The sequence below is a fragment of the Austrofundulus limnaeus genome, unplaced genomic scaffold, assembly GCF_001266775.1.
Source record: "Austrofundulus limnaeus strain Quisiro unplaced genomic scaffold, Austrofundulus_limnaeus-1.0 Scaffold43, whole genome shotgun sequence".
Taxonomy (NCBI): domain Eukaryota; kingdom Metazoa; phylum Chordata; class Actinopteri; order Cyprinodontiformes; family Rivulidae; genus Austrofundulus; species Austrofundulus limnaeus.
This window is the reverse complement of record NW_013952445.1, coordinates 16,601-37,735: the sequence shown is the minus strand read 5'-3', so window position 1 is coordinate 37,735 and position 21,135 is coordinate 16,601. Positions and strand designations below refer to the sequence as shown.

General features: G+C 39.9%; 1 protein-coding gene across 2 annotated transcripts in view; it reads right to left on the bottom strand.

Moving 5' to 3' along the window:
• dnmbp (dynamin binding protein) overlaps positions 1 to 21,135 on the bottom strand; it is a 45,052-nt gene that overhangs the window by 18,335 nt on the left and 5,582 nt on the right. The window contains exons 2-4 of one of the 2 annotated variants that reach the window (XM_014007568.1): positions 12,922 to 13,076; positions 11,207 to 11,329; positions 7,704 to 9,932 (exon numbers count right to left, since the gene is read on the bottom strand). In XM_014007568.1, the coding sequence (XP_013863022.1) occupies positions 7,704 to 9,932; positions 11,207 to 11,329; positions 12,922 to 13,066 (2,497 nt within the window). In that variant the 5' untranslated portion in view covers positions 13,067 to 13,076. Of the gene's footprint in view, positions 1 to 1,902; positions 3,912 to 7,703; positions 9,933 to 11,206; positions 11,330 to 12,921; positions 13,077 to 21,135 lie in introns of those variants that run through there. The other variant, XM_014007569.1, reaches the window with a different exon arrangement.

Here is a 21,135-nt window from a genome sequence, read left to right as displayed (position 1 = left end):
CACACACACACACACACACACACACACACACACACACACACACACACAGTATCCGTCTCGTGCTGCAGTGAAGGAGTCAGGTCAGTGCTCGACACCGCCTGGCACCAGACAGACCCCCACCATCCACTCACCATGCTGACGCTAGGGATTAATACTCAGACTCCTGAAGGGATGTGTGGCGGGGGCCAGTTTGGACTGTGCGTGTGTGTGTGTGTGTGTGTGTGTGTGTGTGTGTCTGTGCACGTGTAGGTTTCTAGGTAACTGGGGGAGGGGCTGAGGGGTGCCACCTGCTTCTTCTCAGACACAATAACGTGAGCCAAGGAAGTGCTCTTCTATCGTTCTTTGACTCTTCGTGTAACTCACTCCCACCTCACAGCGTTTCCGTGTTGAAAGATTACTCAGCCAAACCCACACATACACAACAACCCTTTGAACCAGATCTGCACTAATTTTGACCTCTCTATTCAACATATTCATTATTTTAGCTAGTTGGACGAASAATGCATTCGAAGACTTAGTATTATTAGAGTCTAGATAAACAATTTAAAATTAACCAGGTATTATTCATTGAAATGTTTTATMACTACAAAGATTTAGAAAGTTATTTATTTGACATATATCACCCTATCTGTCAATTACAAAATAGGGTTTAAATGTTTCAAAGAGCCCAACTCAAATGTCTGAAAGTATTTTGCAAATACTGTATCTCACAAACATAGGATGTATCAATGACAAACAAAGCTACACTGCAAAAAATGTCCACCTAAGTTTTTAAATCTTATATCCAGCCAAAAAGTCTTTTTGATCTTGTTTTGAGACTGATTTACTAACAAGAGCTGATTGTGTAAGAATAATAATCTTGTTTTCAGAATGTGTAAGATTATTTGTCTTGTTAGTCTGAAAATTTGACTCAAATTAAGTCAAAACTTTCTGCCAATGGAGTAAGAAAATTTTACTTGGTCAGATTCTTGAAATACTTGATTTGACTCAATTTTTTCTTATTTTTTCACCAACAGCCAAAATCAGACAAACTAAAGAATGAAAACTGAGAGGTTCTTATTGAATCCTTACAAAACCAAACAAGTTTTTATGAAATAAAAGATTTTAGCACATCTAAAGACTCTAATCATGGCTTACTAATCATAGAGTAACTTTAAMTTTCAGAAAACCACATCTGCAGACATTAACATTTAGGTGCAAAGGTATAAAGTGATAAATAAAGACAGTGTTTAATTCAATTAAAATTCTGAGATGAGATCTGATTATGAGAGCTACTTAAGGCACAGTGTATTCCCCTGCTTTATAAAGTGAGTTTTAAGAGCACCTTTATATAGAGAAAATGTGATAAAGTTTGACCTTTCAGTCATGCAGGAACTGAACAAACTAGTTATGTGTGCATATAGCCTYGGATACTCTAAGTATGGTACTAGGAAACCCACAGATGAAGGGAAAGACAGAAAACAAAAACCAAGAACCCACAAAACTGGTTTYGCATGTTTTTACAGCTATGAATACCGCACAGCTCACTTTTTACTGAGACAGATGATACTCAACCCCCACATAAACACATGGTGAAAAAGGGAGGTTGTGTATGTTCAAAGGGGGCAGACAGCAAGTGTGGCAAGTCAGCAATCTGACGCACCCAGCATTGATTAGAAAAGCACCTCTGGAGGTCACCAATGACTTTAGTGTGTCTTCTGTAAACCTCTCCCAGAACGGTTTTACAGGAGTTAGGAATAAATAAACTGTTTTTTTTTGTTTAGTTGTTTGTTTTTTCAAGAAATTTAGGTGGCATAAACTATCTTTAAATAAAAACATGCAAATCATTTTTCATGACGTAAATGCTGTACAAATGCAGGATATGGAGCACTTTTTCTCACATGATAAAATTCCTGTGTTTACCTTTCTTTTGTTTCCTGGTGGTGGCGAAATGTGACTTTTGCAAAGAGCTTGGAGCCGTTTTCCTGTAGAAGCTGTTCCTGTCAAGGGACCCCACATATACAGGCTTTCGACCTTGTTTTGAACTTGCACTTGCGCTTGACTCATAACCCTTCTCTTGTTCATCATCGTGCTGATACACGATCGGATCCTCGAAAGAGTGAATTTTTCCAGGAGCAAAGTTCTTATTTTGCTGCTCAACCCATTTCTCGCAGTGCGTTTTGTGATCTTTTTTAGGATTTTCCTCATAATCAGATTCCATGGATATTGAACGCAATTCTCTGTATCGATCTCTGTGTCTGTGGTGAGAAGGTTCGACTTCTCTGGATTCATACCGGTCTTCATAATCACGGTCATAGTAGTCTGCTTTTCTCCGCTCATAGCCATYCCTTTCATCGTAGTCCCTCCGTTTGTGGTTGAAATAATCCCCTCTTCTGTCATCTCTTGAATCTCTGTACCTGTAACTCCGGTCATTTTCCCTATACGCCCAATGCTCATCAACTTCAGAGTCATACTGGTCTTTTCTTTTTCTCCTCAGTGTTTCCTCATCCCTTCGGTCATAGTCATCCCTGTGTTTGTAGTTGTATTCTCTGCGTTCATATCGATCATCTTCACGGCGGTCAAAGCGATGGTCCTTGGGTCTTCGCTCATTGTAGTTGCGGTCCTCCTCTCTTTGTCGAAAATGATCTTTTTCTTTGAAGTCACGACGTTCCTTAGAGTCGTAATGTKCTCGATCTTCATAATAGTCCCTGCCCCGGTAACTGTCTCTGTAAGTGTCTTTATGATCGTAGGGGTCTTCATATTCATATTCACTATTGTAATTGTTTTGTTCACTGCGATCATGTTTATATTGTTTCCTGGTATCATTATATTTCCTCCCCCTTTCATCGTATTCCTCRTTGTACATCCTGTCATAATGATCTCTGTCCCTGTATTTGTCACTATATTCATACTCTTCCAAGTCTCTGCGGCGTCTACGATCGTGGCGTTCAGATTCCTGTTCATTTTCTCTATCCCAGTCATGTCTTCTTCTCCTTTCCTTGTCCAGTGTACCATAACCCTCCTGAGTATTGACGTCATTTTCTCTTTCTTGTGGCACTCTGTTGGAATCATCAGGTCCTTGGTAAAAACAATGTTTCCCCTTCCATTCAGAAATCCTCAAGTCCAGGTGACCATCCTCTGAACGAGGGTGGAAGTAAACATTTTGACCAGGATTTCTTGTGTCTCTATAAGCTGCCTTCTGTTGGTCATCCTGCTCCCAGTTTTGTTGTTGGATGACATGATCCGGTCGAACTTGGACCTGGTTGTTCCATTGTACTGGCCATTGAGTTGACACATGTCCTGGAGGTGGAACAGGACCACCTACATGCACCATCATGGCACCAGGAACTGGCATAGGGCAGGCTGGAACTGGACTTGGTACTAGAACAGGTCCCTGTGGCTGTCCAGGAGGAACACCTCCATATCCTGGATATCCAACCTGTTGCTGCTGAAGCTGCAGTTGATGTAGTTGCTGTAACTGTTGCAGATGGACCATCCTCTCTCTTTCTCTGGCCCATCCTGCATCCCCCAGCTCCTCCACGCTCTTCCCTCTCCTCAGAGGAACACCAGCCGCTTGATTCCAATTCACTGGACTAAACATGACTGGGTTGCCATAAACCACTGGGCTCTTCATGGTTCTTTCTGTTTAAATCAGCCTACCTGGGGCTGATGTTCTCCTCTTCAATGCGGCTTATTCTCCCTGTCCAGTGTCCTGCATTCCATAACGAAGCGCTGTGGGCGACGCCGCCTGCCAGGCATATTGTCTGTAACTCTTCCACTTGTTTTTCCTGTCTCCTCTTCAGTTGCCTCTGCAGGACTGCCTGGCCCAAGCACCTCCCAGCCCTCAGCGAAACTAAATCATACCCTCCCTACAGCCATCTCAGCGAATCACGAGAGAAGGAGGACAGTGCAGGGTCATTGTAGGAGGTGTCTCCTTGCGTTAATGATTCAGTGGAGTCACATGGGTGAAGGATTAACCCAGCAGCCCCTCCCATTGTTTCGACTGACTTGGACTTCTGCATGCAGGAAAAGAGTTTGTCAAGAAAGTTTATTTAATGGAACACTGGAACATACTTCTACCTCTGAGGGGAATCAACCATTTCTAAATGATTCAGAACATTTTCCTCAATTTTGATTTGAATGTTTTTGTTTTTTTTCCAGTCATTTTTGCAACTTATCTGTTTATGAAACTAGTTCTTAGAACTTCTTACTTTCATATTGTTGCTTCTGACTTAAGCTTAGAAGTTTGACTTTGCCCTACATGTCAAGGAGCAACAATCATTTACAGATATGTCCACATGATTTTGTTTGAATAGGCTTTTAATGTTTATTTGAACTGAAAATGAATTTAGAGAAATCAGTTTAGCAAAAGAAAAGAAAAATAAATCAAGCACACTATCTTATTAAATTATATTTATAATATTCAGAGTAAATTAGTGCAGAAGGGAGATTTTTGAGAGCACACAGTCCTGATTAGGACCTGGTGTGTGTACAAAGAGCCATTGTTAGAGACTGTCCCTACTTTCAGTAGAGACACGATCTTTTAGTGTGAGAAAAATCTCAACCCTATTCATAAAGCGAGACTATAATGAAACMTGCCTCCCCTCCCTCAACAGCGCAATAAAGTGGGAGGAACAGAAAAGGTTTAAAAGAACTTACACTCACTCAAACTTACATCAACGCACACACGCATTCACACACTCAAAGATTGTTTTCATTGGTTGATTTTCTGTTCACTTAAACTAGAGCTATTTTGCAATACATGCTACAAATTTACAAAAGCTACGAACATAAGTAACTTTAAAACACTGAACATTAAAAACTGGCACTGTTTCCGTAAATAAGTTAAAACTGGGGATTAAAAGAAACKTGTGGACGTTGTTCTCTTTTCACATAAAACTGCCTAATAACCAGTGTTCACCATCTTAGATTTCAACAGCATAACAACACCGAAACTGTGTGTTTATGTGCATGTTTCAGTGGTAGGAATGCCAATTAAAACATTTGAAAACATTCCTCCCTGTGGCTGTGTTTGCAAATGTACTTAAGGGTTTCCAGGACCTGATCAAGGCTCAGTTTTATCAAGAAAACGTGGTGCAAAGTGATAAGGGACTAAGTCGCCAGGCAAGCTTTCAGGAGACTATAAATCATGCAGTTTAAGAGGCTGAGAGAAATTTGAAGCTGACACAGATCTCGAAAACGGCGGTGTTATGGAGGCTGAGGGAAGTGTTTTAAAGTGGGGTTTAAAAAAGAATTACAGAAGGCTGTAGAGCAGGGCTAGATGTTAAGTTATGTTTTCATTATAAAAGAACAAAGATACACAAAAAGGTCACTTGTTTTGCCCAAATAACACTACAACAAACAGATACCCCGTTTAGTCTCACATTAAATAGACATCTTTCAATTTAATTTTAGATTCATTACATATAAAAATCTGTTCTCAGTTTTTTTAATTACTGGCAATTTTCTTGTTCTGTATGTACAGCAAGGCTATTCAACTAAATTACTCCGGGGGCCACAGTTACTGCAGGTCAACAGCTCAGGGGCCGAACATCCAGCATTTGAAGTTGTTATGTAAATAAACCAAGTATTACAAAGATTTGTTACCTTTGTAATAGTTYATTTTTGCTGTATTCAAACATGAATACAACATACAGAACCCTATAAAAGTAGTGATAATTATTAATATTGAAAACAAAAAGGACACATTATGCCTCCTATTTGACACAAATATTATTTTGACATCTCTGACTTGCCAAAWTTTTAAACCAATTTTATTTYCACTTTCATAGTTTTATCAACTCCTTGTAGTTTTAACTGTCTTCAGTGTGCAAAGAAATGTTTTTTTTTACCGGATTCTAGCCAAGATTCTGATGTTTCTGTAGATACCAAAACATTTCTATGTTTAACTAAAAGAACTTATAGTAATTAAAGTAGAAAACCAGGGGTTTGGACTTAAGCGATGAATGAATCAATTGGCGGGCCGAACTCTGGTCACTCGCGGGCCGGATGTGGTCCACGGGCCGCCAGTTGAATAACCCTGCTGTAGAGCAAAGAGCTTTGATGTGAGAGAAAACAGTAGGAAAACAAATCTACATTTCTAATGGTGAGAAAAAAGGCACTTCACATTTAAAACTCATTTACCAATGTAAATACGCCACTTAACTGGAAATTAAATAAAACTTAAAAACAATTTTGAAATTTTACATACAATTGCTAAAATACGTATATTTTTCACAAAAAAATACTACACAAACTGAGAACATACAGAACGACAAAACAAGGGTTGATCCTTTTTTATTTATATATGTTTTGCTTAGATTTTTAACTGAGTTACGACCTTGACATTTTCAAAATAAAAGTTTGAGCTTTAGAAACACAAATAATAAAAAATAAATATATAATAATAAAGATATATTCTTCTAAAGACAGATTTTTTTTTCAAGAATTTAGATTTTACAGAGTCCAGTTAGTTCTGTTTTGAAAGTATCACTTATTATAGTACTACTGTTAAAGACTGTGAACTGAAAAGTGAAAGGCAGGGCCTTGTTGTTGAGGTTGCTCTCTGCTTTGTAACACTAAGCTGCCATTGTGTTTTAGACATCTTACAAAGAAGAAAACACACCCTGCAAAAACATAGAAAAACACTCCCATATGAGTGAATTCGAGCCTTTGCATCACAGCAGCAGAGTAAATACCCTTCTCCAACCCGGTGTGGATGTGTACACCCCTAAACGAGAAAAGCAAGAGGATAAACATCCTGCTAACACCACGTATACTGAAAACTTTTGTAGACTAATGTGCTGATATTCATTTCCACTTTTGTTGAAATAATATTAGAGAAAGAGAAGTTTGATTTTATTGTAATATAACAGGTGTGTGAGTTTATAGACCCCGACAGTAACAAAGCATTGATTTATGACCAGATTTTGGTCTCCTAAGGAGTTATGGGTTAAATAGTGCATTTATCCTGAATATAGTCCCTGTGAGGTGACAATACGTGTTAGGATGGCACTAGTTCTACTGACATCTATGAAGAGTAAACAAAAATATATTGTCTGAATGTTTTAAATATGTAGCATGTTTTGACCCTGTATGTATCGGAGCAATTTAGAAACCATCTCAAAGAGAGAACCCTGTAGGCACAGATATCTCATTTCTAGATCCTTTCTTTATTAAATTTTCTCCTAAATGAATGTGGATATTCCCACTAAGTCACCGGCAGCCAGAAGAGAAACTATGACACGAACCAAGTATTGTTTTGTGTTTTCATTCTTTCTGTAGTGTATGCTGCACATTTAATCAGTCTTTTCAAGACAACAGAAACTGAAAACTGTACAARAACAAGGTGTGAAATGTTTKTTCCTTGTCACAGTTTGTACTGTGCCCCAGATCAAGTAGAAAATATAATCATTTACAAAGTTTCACACTCAGACAACTGTTRTCTGACTGTAATGTAGTGTTGTGGGTCCATTTAAAGCAGTGGTGCTCAATCCTGGTCCTCAAGGACCCCTACCCTGCATGTTTTAGTTGTTTCCTTGCTCTGCAGTAAGTCTTTGAGTTCTGCAGAAGCCTGCCAATCACTCATTGATTTAAATCAGGTGTGCCRGASCAGGGAAACAACTAAAACATGCARGGTAGGGGGTCCTTGAGGACCARKATTGACYGTTWAAAAATGTAAGTGCAAAAATACCTCTAACTTCCAACCCCCTTTTTCGTCTTACCTTGTAGCTGCAGCTGTTCCAGGGCAAGCGTCTCCAGTGTGCAGTTACAAAACTCCAGATTCTCCAAAGTTTGTAAGCGGACTGTCTCGTCTTCCTCTTCCTCTAACATTGCCCTGAGCTCCTCCACAGTGCATGCATATTCCTCCATCTCGTTCTCCACTTCTTGCAACCGTAGCAACACCCGGTAGTTCTCCTCCTCTTCCTTCTGTCGCTCACGTTCCAACTCAGTCTCCCTGTCCAGCTCTTGCTCTRCATCCAGTGGGTCMTGAATTTCATGTTCATGAGTGGGCGTTGGGTCGACAAATTCAACCCGACCCTCATTAGGAACAGTTGTGGCTGGTTCATCAGGAGCGTAAAAGATGGGATTGTTGTCGGGGGTGTTGCTGGATGGACGAGCGGCATTTTGTCTCGGACATCGAGGAGGGGGGCGTGGAGCAGGACGAGTTGGTTTGTGCGGAGCAGGGGCTGGGGGTCGCAGGACTCGAGGACGAGGGGGAGGAGGGCGAAGGTTTCTGCGTCTCTCCAAAGAGGAGGTCTTGGAGTTTGGCACAGGAGAATGTGAGGAGCCGCGAATGATGTCGTTTTCGTCGCTGTATTTGAGTATAGAAAAGTGCCGGGAGATGGGGGACTGCGAGTTCAGATCAGCTGAGGACGGCATGTCTGTGGAAGCACCGGAGCTCATGTTAGTGTCGCTGTAGGAAGATATCAGGCTTTTCTCAAATTCGAAAAGCTGCTGGGACAACTTGGCTTCCAGGTCACTGGCTGAAGCTGCGAGGGCTTCTAAGGTGAAGGATGCTGGCAGAACCCCATTAGCCCCTCGACTTCTCTGCTGAGGATGTGGCCGTGCTTCAACACTCCGCTTCAAACTAGCATCACTCAAACTACAATGACGAGTTAGCCTTTGTTGTTTATGGCCCTCTACAATGGTATTCAAAGCTTGGCTAAGACTGGGTGGTTTAATRTTGGTGGAGGTACTGTCTGTTGCTGGTCTCTGTGAATATGCCTTATCTTTGGACCAACCAGATTGAGAACTGTGGAGCATAAGGCTTTGAGTTCGTCTAGGCTGCACTGGTCGARCATTACCGTTAGTGTAGTTGGACTGATTTCCACTGGACCTTTGGTCTACTTGTTGTCTCTGGTGAGGTGCAGGCGGGCTAAGCCGAGGTGGGAATCTAGGTCTGGCTGGTGGAGTGGATTTGCGTCTGGGAATGTGAGATGGAGGGGTAGGTCTAGGAGGCTGAGATTCAGTTCTGGTAACCTCTTTTCTTTGCTCTCTCTGAACATTCTGATCCATATCGCTTTTATGTTCACAGTGCCACCTTTGCTCTTCAGTCCTTTCAAAGTAGTCCAGGTCCCATACAGTATGATCCTCGCACACCCTCCATTCAGGATCATTCTCTGAATCATTTGGACATTTGTGATTAGCGTTTTGTTCAATACATTCRTTCTCCATCACAGCTTCAGGTCCAACTACAGTAATTTCCTCTGCAGTTTTCTGTTCTTTAGCTTCAATTTTTACAAAACGATGAGGAAAGATACCCCGTTGCCCTCGCAGCTCCCCCTCCAGCCAACCATCTTCCAAAGTGTTTACTATACGAATGCGATCTCCCACATCAAAGTCCAACTCGCCTGGCTCCATGGCACGAAATTCATAAAGTGCCACTCCATAGACGCCATCCTCATCCTCATGCTCTTCCTGTACTAGAACTTCCTTTTGTTGTTCTTCTTCTCCCAGAAAAACTTCACCATCCTCCATCCCTTCCTCCTCAGCCGCTTCTCCCTCATCATAAGCATCTTGGTAGATCAACTGCTGAGGGTTATTATTTAAATACTGACAGTCCACTGGCTCCTGAGGAGATCTGAGAGGAGCTAAGAGTTCCACAAACCCCTCAGGRAAGATGCCTCTTCGGCCCTCTAACTCTCCCTGGAACCAGCCTGGCTCAGGCAACCCCGTGATCATGATCAAGTCCCCCTCCCRAAAATCTAGCTCTTCATTCAGCTGTGCATGGAGGCTCATAAGCGCCCGGGCTTGGCCTAAAGCATAGGGTGGGAGCTCCAAAGCCTGAGCCAGAGCCGAGCGCTCAGACAGCTGCCGTGAGCGACCGGACAGGTTCAGTTCCTTCACACATGATGTGGGGAAGAGACCRCGGACACCCCAGGCATTACATCCACGTTGCCAGGCTTCCCCGAGGTTCACGGACCCTCCTGCGTCTCCCACTACCACATCACCTAGAGATAAAACAAACCCAAAGGGAACTCCTTTTAAATATGCAAGTAATATGAATTTCACTGAGTAGTAAAAAGAGCTCTAAATTAAGCTGAAATTTAATCAAAGCTCATGTAAGATTACAAGTGTTTTAAAGTATTTAGCGTTACTGTGTTTAAGACAACTTTACATATTACTATATGTAGAGAGTAAAGGATAAAAGGAATGTTGTCTGGTCAGCCACAAGTCAGGAGGGTCACATTCCAAAGACCTGCAGCTCCACCTCCCATTGTGTCTGAGACCGAAACTGGAATTAAGCCAATAGCCATAGGAAACACACTGGATGGACAATAATGACTGKTTGTAATGTATCCTCTGATGTGGGAAGTACTGTTTGCTAACAACACACTCAAATGTTGGACTTAGTGTTCTTGAATGGATGTGGGCAAAATAAAAGGTGTAAGAAGTGATGAAAACACGATGAACACACAAGGGATGAATTGGTTATCATTTGCATAATTTACAACTGCAAATGCTTCATGTTTTGACATAACAGGGATTAGTTAGAATTATGGGAAAATGTAGCTAAAAATCAGAATCAATAACTAAAACTAACACTGGGTTTGTCAGCTACTGCTACACTAAGAGTAACAGCTTTCTAGTAAAGCCTAAAGATAAATTAGACATATTTTACTGATATACAGTATCAGCTCTCTAAACATTTTGCTGTATGAATTTAAAAAAAATCTAAATCAGTCACCATGAGAGAAAATTTAGTTAGAAAAGACAATAACAACTCAGATAAATGGTTTAAGCTTGACCTCTGAGGACATCTTGTGGGGACTTAACACTGTGCAGYTGAACACTGAATGTCCCTTGAGGAAGTTAGCAAAAACTTTTCTAATCATCAAATGCATTCAACTTCAATTGGAACTATTATTGTAGATATTTTCTCTCACAGTTCTTTTTTCCTACAGTATTTAATGCCACTGAATAAAGAGAAATAACAGTAATTTTATGTAATCTTTCAGGCTTTTTCCTACCCCTCATCTTTGTGGCAGTGGAAAACAAAGGCATCAGCCCAATTTGACTGACAGGTCGCAGAGTTCAGTACAACACAAAACAGCACAAAGCAACTAGTTTACCTGAATACTTTTAACATCAACAAGGAGCGTTAAGCTAAGTGAGAAAACATGAGCTGTTAGAGATGGCAGCAGTATGGTTAGAAACAAAATCAATGGTTCAGACATCATGTTAAATTAAGGATTTCATACAAGAGCATTAAGTTTGACTGCACCTGTCTTAAGGGGCAGAGTCCCCAACTCTGCTGAACTGAAATCATTGATGCACACATACAGTCTGTCTCCAGGCTTGGTGGTGGGGATGGTGACCTCTTCCACAAAGGTGCTGGGGAACTGGCCTAAAGACAGAAAGTGAATAAACTTAATTTCCTAAAATGTTAATAAATTTCTACATCATAAAATACTTCTGTTTCCTCAAGATGATGACATCATTTGAACCACCCATGCTCCTCCTATACCTACTGGTAAAACATACAGTATATTCATTATCCCTCAAACCAGGGGAGAAGTTAGAAATTTGAATGTTAGATTTAATCTAATTACTCCACATAAAATACCATGTTGTTACAGCTGTCAAATAGAGCTGATTTAAAAGACACAAAGCACTGTCTTAGGCCGGCGTCACACTACAAGAAAATCATGCAGATTTTTGCCCTTCTGACAAYCTTAAGGAAGTCCAGATTATCGTGATGGCTCTAAAGATAATCATAGCAGATATTCCCACCGTGGGTGGTGAGTTAAGAGTGATCTAGTCGACTCGGAAGGACGTCGGGACCGCTCCGACCTCAAATCGGGGATATTCAACATGTTTGATTTGTTGGCCCGATATCACAGTGTGTGTAGTGTTCACCCGAGCTCTCAGCCTGATGAATGAGACGTGTAGCCAATCAGAAAGCGAGGTGACGTAAACATGGAGGGGATTCCAAAATAGAGAAGCCAAAAAAAAACTGTCATGACTCAGCAGAAAGTCTGCTGGATGTTAAAAGTCCTTTGGAATTGTTTTTCCTCTGGTAAAAATAGTCCACAAACGATCAACATTGTTTCTTCCTCATCACAAATGTTTATTTACTCTGAACTCGTGTCTCTCTGGAGGTCACGAGATTTTTCCTTGGACATCTGAATTCTCGYGAGATTTCAGGAAATCTCACGTGATTTAACATCTGACATCTGAATGTTCATGAATGAAATATCTTTTCGTGTGTGGTGTGTTGTCTCTTGCCGTGTGGCTGTACACCACACACTGTAGGACCAAACCTGGTATATCCATGATCCTCACATGTGGGCTCACTCAGTCTTTGAAAATCTGCCGACTGCTTTAAAATCTTGTAGTGTGACGCAGGCCTTAATGGAGAGTCTTTATAGTAACTGGTACTTGTAATTATAAACTCATCTTCAATAGATCCATCTTGACATCCTGTCTTGTACCAATACTAGCTTTTCCTTTCCAAAGAATGCATGTGCTGACACCATCAGTGTATTTCCATGAACCAGATAAATAATTCCAGACTTCCCCTCTCAGGGAATCCCCATTTCTTACTCATACTCTTATTTTTGGAAAATTTTGTTGAAAACCTTTTTATGGTTTTAATGTTTTCTTCCTACTTATTAAATCTTTAGAAAATAACATTAAGCAGAATACTGTTCTGATGTGTTTGATTACTTAATTGTGATCTTAGAACACAAAAATTCCTTCATTTCCACACTCTTACTCTATAAGCAACACAGTGTGAAAGGGCTGTAAAAAATCTTTGAGAAAGTAAAGAAACCAGTTATTAGAAAGCACAGCTTTACTCCAACATGCTGTATTATAAGTACAAATACAGCAGATCTTCTGTCTATAGAACTCTTAAGATAGAATCTCTTTTGGTCTTAATAAAAACTAATTAATAGCCAACGTTGGCTGGTTTAGATTTGTAATGACCACTGTTACCTGTGACGCCATCTTTATTACCGAGCAACCAGAACTCATCCACAACACTGATCACTTCGATGACTTCGCCGGCAAAAAGCGGGAGCTCCTCGGAGACGCTGGGGAGGAACTCAAACAAGGCGCGCACCACCGATCCTGGTTCCATTCTTCATAGCCTGCAGAGGGCGACAGAGGCACAGTTCTGTTTGACAGGAAAATGTATGAACAGAATGTTACACAGGACTGCAACACGAACAAAACCATAACAGAAAGGTGCAAAAGTTATTTTCAATGTGCTGACRTATTTAAAGTCTTAACTATGCAAATCAACAAATGCCAGAGAGAGAGAGTAAGCTTTTGTGTAAAAAAAAGCATCTATTGGGAGGGGTAGCAAGAGCGTGAGAAATTTGGGACAGGGAGGAGATAGAAGAGCGGGAGGGAAAAAAGAGCTCCTTTTAAGACAGAGTACATTCCTCAAGCCTGAGGACAAAAGTATCTGAGGAAAAATACAGCATCTTCAACAGAAACTGTGTATCTTTAGTGAAGGAACATATTACTGTTTGTAATAACACCACAATCATATAAATCAAGTAGATTATCTTGTGACAGTATTTCCTCACATTAAGGTCGGCCAAAACATACACCACAAAGTATCAGTTCAATCACAAGTCAGTGATGAACTTATGTTCAGCATATCACATCACTGAAAGTCTTACCTAAATTATTTATGTTCAGCACTTCATAATTTACACACATGCGCAAGAAAAGTATTTAACCTGCTCTTGTGTATTGATACCTGAAGACAAAATAATCACAGGTAGAGATAGAGAAGATTATGAAAGAGGGAAACGGCTGGGGCAAAAAGCGGGAAAGAAACAAGACTCTGGACCAGTTCAGCGACACCATCTCTGGGGAGAAACAAGGCTCAGGTGACCCTGCGTACAGATACAAGTACAGATGAGCAGCAGTGAAAAAGGAGAGCTGACGAGTTTTTGAGCCTGCTTGCTTCGTAGAGGTGAACCAGAGGCACTTTGCTTAACAAAAAAAGCAGGTGAACGCTTCACCGCACAGCAAAACCACAACGAAACCCAAGCCGGGGTTATAAGCATTTTAAGGCAGGGGGTTGTGCAAACAGAGACCAAAAACGCAGTTAAAAATTTGTACAAACGAGCTTGTTTATATAGCAGACAAGACATATTTTATTATTGTTGTTTTATTCAGAAATCGAACACAATGGTCAAATTTTCTGCTCATCTGAAAATCAGGTCAAACAGTTGMTGCATCTCAAGAACCGTGGCTGAATTACGTGTTTCAACATGCAATTTCAAGGATTTTATTTTAGGTTTTTTTTTTTTTTTTATGAACACTGTGATAGAAATCTCTCCTCCCAGGATGTCTCAATATCTAAGAGTAAAACCACCTGACTTCTGCACTRGGATCTGCACTGTTCCACTGAAACCTTCTTGCAGTTAATCCTCAGGCCTGCGTGCAGCCAGACAAACTTCTTAACCTTATTTCTGGGTTCGTCGGTGTGTCTGCAGGCTCAGTGCTTAATGACTTTTACCTTGTGCTCTCGCAGTTGACCCTGCGAGCTGCTACAGAAAGAAGTGTGTCATGGCAGTTTTCCAGGGAAATTGTAAAAATGGTTTAATTTAGCATGTGTGAAATAATGCCAAAATCTGTAATATTGCAAAGCATAATTTCTATTTTAATGCAAATATTTATGATACTTTTCATCACCACAATGCTCATCATTAAGGTACAAGGGGCATAACACGCAAAACAAGGTTTCATTGAAAAGGTTGACAGGTGTGGCACTTCTGTTATGATTCAAAAGGTCTTTCCTGATAAGCAGTGGGACTTCACTTACTGTAGACAAATAAAAACTTATATTAGCTCCTGACTGCAGGGCCATATAGACAGCAAAATTCTGTTTAACTCTTTAAAAACTATTCTGCAAAAAACAACACTTTAAGGAAACTAGGGCTGCCACAAACGATTATTTTAATAATCGATTAATCACCGATTATTTATTCGATTAGTCGACTAATCGGATCGTACGTTAATTGAATATAAAACATACAGCTTATCACGTCAGAATGCAGCTGCTATTGTATAACCATCGTTAGATTTTAGCAATATGCTAACTGAAAATAATTGCTGTGGAAGGCAAGTTCTGCTCTGCAGATATTGACAGGTTTCTCTTTCATTTTCTTAAAACGATCCCACACTTTTGAGCTCCGTTGTCAGGTAGCCATGATACCAGAGCCTGTCTGTATAATGTCTTGTGACGTCCACGGCCTACCCCAGTTACCACTACTGTGCATGTGTGTCAAGGACGGAAAGGCAGATGTGGCAGTGGAAGGTGTCAAAGCAGTTTGGAGAGAAAAACAAAGTAAAGAACAACAACAAAAAAGAAAACGATTAATCGATTATTAAATTAGTCATCGATTATTTTAATAATCGATTAGTCGTCGATTAATCGATTAATCGTGGCAGCCCTAAAGGAAACACAGTACAGCAGTGATGACCTTTTAGATAAAGATGCTAAAGAAACATTTACAGTAGAGTAGGACACAACAGGTTAACAGTCAGAGGCTAACACACACAACCAAACATTCACTGTATACACACACCTGAAACATGACTCTGAGGCATCATCACTTTTTAATAAACCATGCATGCGTGCTTAAATAGCACTATTTTTACTGCAATGTAGCAAAACCAGGAGGAAGTTTGTTCTAAACACTTCCACTGTTATAAGAGCAACACTTTAAGTAAAAATACTGCAATTAGTACAATAAGTCTATACAGGCCTAGTTAATGCAAATTTAAGAAATCTGAGAATTCTGTTGTTAGTAAACACTGGTTATATTGCAGCACTTGAAAATGGAACACACAAGTGGAACTACTTCTGAAAAATAATATTGAGCATGTTTAAAACCCAAATCGGGGGAAAAAAGAAAGAAAAAGAACTGAACTTTTATTCTGAAGCTGAAAGTTTTTTTTTTGTTCTTTACTTTTTTGGATTGATTTGGATGACTGAGAATCTGTGATTTATTGCTCAACTCAAATCACAGATTCTCAGTCATCCAAATCAATCCAAAAAAGTAAAGAACAAAAAAAAAGTTCAGCTTCAGAATAATAATTGTGTAGTTGTAGATCAGCCCTTTTGTGCTAAATATTTTAAACAAAATAAGACGTTTTGAGTTCTGAATCATCTCGACTCTTCTTGACATGCACACGTACAGTTGAGTGTGTGATAAAACACTGCGACAGTGTGAGAAGGAATGGAGGAAGTGGTATCTGCTGACTGGCTGTATCTCCTGTCGAGTTTAGTCTGGCACAAACAATAAAGCTGTGGCTTCATGTTCTGTCTGCCTGCCGGGACAAGGCTCGCACCGACCCACAACCTCTGCACCATTCAACCTATCCACATCCATCGAAGTGGCAGAACGACACGTGGCTGTGTGTGGACATCCACACAAACACTGGGAGAATCCTCTGGAGTGAGCTGAATGGCAGCTGATGTCTTTTGATAGCAACTGTTTACCGTGAACTCCCATCCACAATAACACAATCACCTTGAAACAACGTAACCCTGTGGACAACAGGAGGACAGTTCTAGATATCAGAGACTGTGTGACTTCTGTTGCATCTCTTTTGACAGTTTCAGCACATGTGAATGATGAGGTGCGGATGGGGAGGGGGAGAATGAGAGCATTGCAACATGCTGACAGCTGTCAACACTCATGTCCTGTGGTTTTTATGACCAAATGTTTGTGCCACAGAAATGCACTGAGGCGGAACGACATAAGCCATTTAGATATTGAGTTATGTCTTCATTATAACAGAACAAAGATACGCAATAAGGTCACTTGTTAAATAATAACACTACAATAAACAAATACCCAGTTTAGTCTCACATAAGATAGACATCTTTCAATTTCATTTTAGATTCATAACATATAAAAACATGTTCAATTTTTTTAATTATTGGCAATTTTCTTGTACTGTATGTACAGCAGGGCTATTCAAATAAATTACTCCAGTTGCTCCAGTTACTGCAGGTCAACAGCTCAGGGGCCGAACATCCAGCAATTAAAGTTATTATGCAAACAAACCAAGTATTACACAGATCTGTTACCTTTGAAATACTGTAGTTTCTTTTGCTGCATTTAATCATGAATACAACAAACAGAAACCTTTAAAAGTGATAATTAAACAATAATAAAAAACAAAAACATCACATTATGACTCCTATTTAACACAAATATTATTTTGACATCTCTGACTTGCGAAATTTTTAAACCAATTTTATTTTCACTAACAGTTTTATCTTCAATTTCTTGTAATTTTAACTGTTTTGGGTGTTCATTGAAATGGTTTTTACCAGCTTCTAGCCAAGATTCTGACGTTTCTGTAGATATTAAACATATCCCTGTGTAACTAAAACAACTTAAGAGTAATTAAAGTAGAAAACTGAGAGTTTGGTTGTAAGAGATGAATGAAGCAATTGGCGGGCCGAACTTTGGTCACTCGCGAGCCGGATGTGGCCCACAGGCTGCCAGTTGAATAGCCCTGATGTACAGTATATTCAACTGCATTTATCAAATCCTGCAATTATATGACCACTTTAATTCTTGACATTACCAAATTCTTAAGCAGACACATGATAATTGATGATTAAAGGGAGGGTGTTATATTTTCCAGGCACACAATCAAGTAACGATGTTACCTTCAGTTATTATGAAAATGGATATCAAAAGTAAAATTGACATTACATCATAGCCTATTTAAATACCTTGAAAGTGACCTCTGTCTTTTTAAGAACCTCCTACTGTTTCCAACAATCCAACTTTCAGGGAGGGGTGCTCTGTGGGGCCATAGCTCAGCTGCAGGCTGAGCTCCAGGGCGGAGCTTTGTGTAAAGAGGCGGTGCTTTGTACCAGCGAGCATTTAGGCAGCTCCACATGGCTGACACAGGAGATTCAAGGGTTTCTCAAACATGCTAACAATTTTTAATTTTGACCTCTTCATTCCAAAATAGAAAATTTGGACTGACAGGAAATCATACAAAAATCATGCTGCTGTTTGAGAATTCTGTTACTATAATATTTAATGCGTAAATAACTAAATCTTTGTCAAATAGCTTCAGTTAAAAAAATGAATGTACACAAATGTGTGCTATATCCTTGAAAGTCTTCAAATTTTCTCTCCATGAGCTTTGTAAAATSTGTCCTTGAGGGAAGAGTGTAACCTGAAATATAAGTGTGAACTATTATAGTGAAGTCTTTTTCTTTGACCATGGACAGTGTCATGTTAGTGACGATCATGTTAAGAAGACTTTCAGTCAAGACAACTGCTTATTACAAGAATTCAATAAATGCCTTGTTTTACTCACAGTATTTGGTTAAGGCAAGTAAATAAGGTAACTGTCGTCATTCAGAAATTGTCAGCAAATTAAACCTTAAAGCTTATTATAAATCACCCGACACAACAAATCGATAATGAAATTTGTTGCCAACATTTTTAATAATCGATTTTTATCGATTCGTTGTTGCAGTCCTACATGCATGAATGAGTCAAAGCAACACTCTGGGTATGTTTTTGATCAGGGAATGGCATCAGAACACGACAGAGCTCAAAAAAGTCAATTTTGGTAATTTTTCTCAAGTCACACACAAAAAAAAATCCAGATTTACATAAAAATTTAAAATCTGCAGTTCTGATTTTTTTAAGTCAACTCATTCAAATAAAATGTATTTATCTGGTTCCAAGTCCAGAAATGTTCGTGGCTCTTACACAGATAGACCTGATCATCCATCACTTCTTTCAAACAACAATTAAAAAGGCTGGACCGTGAGGAAAACGCTCGCCCTTTTTATGATGCATTTTATTTAGATGAGGCAGCGCTACTCAACCTCAGCCAAATGGATGAAAAGCACACATCTGGCAAACTGCGATGCCAAACTCTGTTCAACTATTTGCTGCCGAGACGTGTGAATACCACAGAAAGCATAAACAGAAGCATGGCTAAAAGCATGGAGACGCTCTGCTTCACAGACTGCAAGAGCAAAACCAGTGCAAACATGCTGTTAAAGATATTTTGCCAGAGTTGGCTACAACAGGTCATGTCAAGGGTTTAGGCAAAAGTATGGCACAGTGTCATGTGCTCAAAATATGTGCTGGGTACTCAGCAACTACCACACAGAATTTTAGCTCAAACGCTGTAAAAATGGCTAATTTACAGCCATTTTTAACCTTCCTAAGTTCAGATGGATGTGATGGCCGTCTTGAATTAGTTTAAGTCCATCCGTTAATTAGTTGTACAACCAATGGTTACTTCTGAAAGTTTTTTAAAGTTCTATGGTTCTTTAGAAATTTTGCTAACAGATTGTTGATTCTAATAATTGTAAGCAAAGTTATGTAGTTTTGACCTCAGCTACCACCACAGCGAATTTCAACCCAAYATCTGTAAAACTAGCTGAGTTATAGCCAATGATGTGTTTGCTAAGGTGGCTTAACTGTGTCGGCATCTTGAATAGCGTTGGTAGGAGTTACTAAATATAGCTCCCTACGCAATATGTGACATCAGTAATAGTCCCCGGATGTCCGTAAAGTTGAACTGCAGCTACAATTGGGCCCAGTGCAGAAGTCGTGGTTTGCACCAACAACAAAGAGGTATCGGTAAAGCATTTTTGCTACGGGACTTGCAGTAGTGACACCCGATAGGCTGACAAGCCTTGTATGCAAGGCATTTGGTTTTTTGCCATTTTTAAAGCGGATTACTTGAGGAGAGAAACGTGATTGTTGGATTCGACTCTGTGGTTAAGTCGCCTTGGACGAGAAAAATGTAAGGAGTATCTACATTTGTTCTAAACACTTTGTTGGATAAAACGGACCGACAAATGAGCACCCTGACCCAATAACAGCAACTGCAGACTGTGAACAGGTTTGTCCATCCTTGCTGTTTTTTTTCCTGCTTTAATTATTCTTTTGTGTCAAAGTAACCAGAGCACTGAATGTTTCCGTCTTTGTTTTCAAACTGCCTGCATTAGCGCTTACTTCTGCTTCCTTTTCATGCAGTTATTTAAACAATACTAAGGTAAGGTAAAGTAAGGTAACATTTATTTATATAGCACTTTACAGCAGCAACTAAGGCATAAAAAGTGCTTATTCACCAATTTACGTGTTTTTCCTGGGCACCCAACATTGCTAACAGCTAACACCGGATAATAACGCAGGAACAAAACATTTACCTTTTTCAATTCAACGAGGTTGCTGGACATTGTCAGTCCTCTACACCAGTGGTCAGTCCTCTACACCAGTGGTTCCCAACCCTGGTCCTCAAGAACCCCTACCCAGCATGTTTTACTTGTTTCCCTGCTATTCARCAGGTCTTCAGAAGATTGTTAATCACTCATTCATTCAAACCAGGTGTGTCAAATCAGGGAAACATCTAAAAATCACTGCTTTAAATGTTAACACCTCAAGAGCTTCTCTGAGCTTGATGAGACATTTTCAAAAATATAAATGCTTTTTAGAATTGCCTCTGGAAGCCATTGATTCTTTGCCATTTATTTGTAAATAATAAATCAGATAACATGGATTAAAGCAGTGATTCTCACCCCTGGTCCTCAAGGACTCCTTTACTGCATGTTTAGAGGTTTCCCTGATTTGACACACCTGGTTTTAATGAATGAGTGATTAACAATCTTCTGAAGACCTGTTGAATAGCAGGGAAACAAGTAAAACATGCTGGGTAGGGGTTCTTGAGGACCAGGGTTGGGAATCACTGCAACGCTTCAGTTGTGTGTTGCTTCATCCCTCTACAATCATACTCAATTTTGGCACCTGGAACACCCTCTTTGTTTATGTTTATATTAAAAAAAAACATATGGATTCAGGCATGTATGCAGTCCGCTGCGAAATTTGTTTGACTTCTGGGACTTTGGGGATTCTTGGAAATTCTTGTGATGTCATCCCTGACCAATGCTGTTAGGACTCAACTCAACTGTAGATGTACACTCACCAGCCACTTTATTAGGCACACCTGTCCAACTGCTCGTTAACACTTAATTTCTAATCAGCCAATCACATGGCGGCAACTCAGTGCATTTAGGCATGTAGAAATGGTCAAGACAATCTCCTGCAGTTCAAACCAAGCATCAGTATGGGGAAGAAAGGTGATTTGAGTGCCTTTGAACGTGGCATGGTTGTTGGTGCCAGAAGG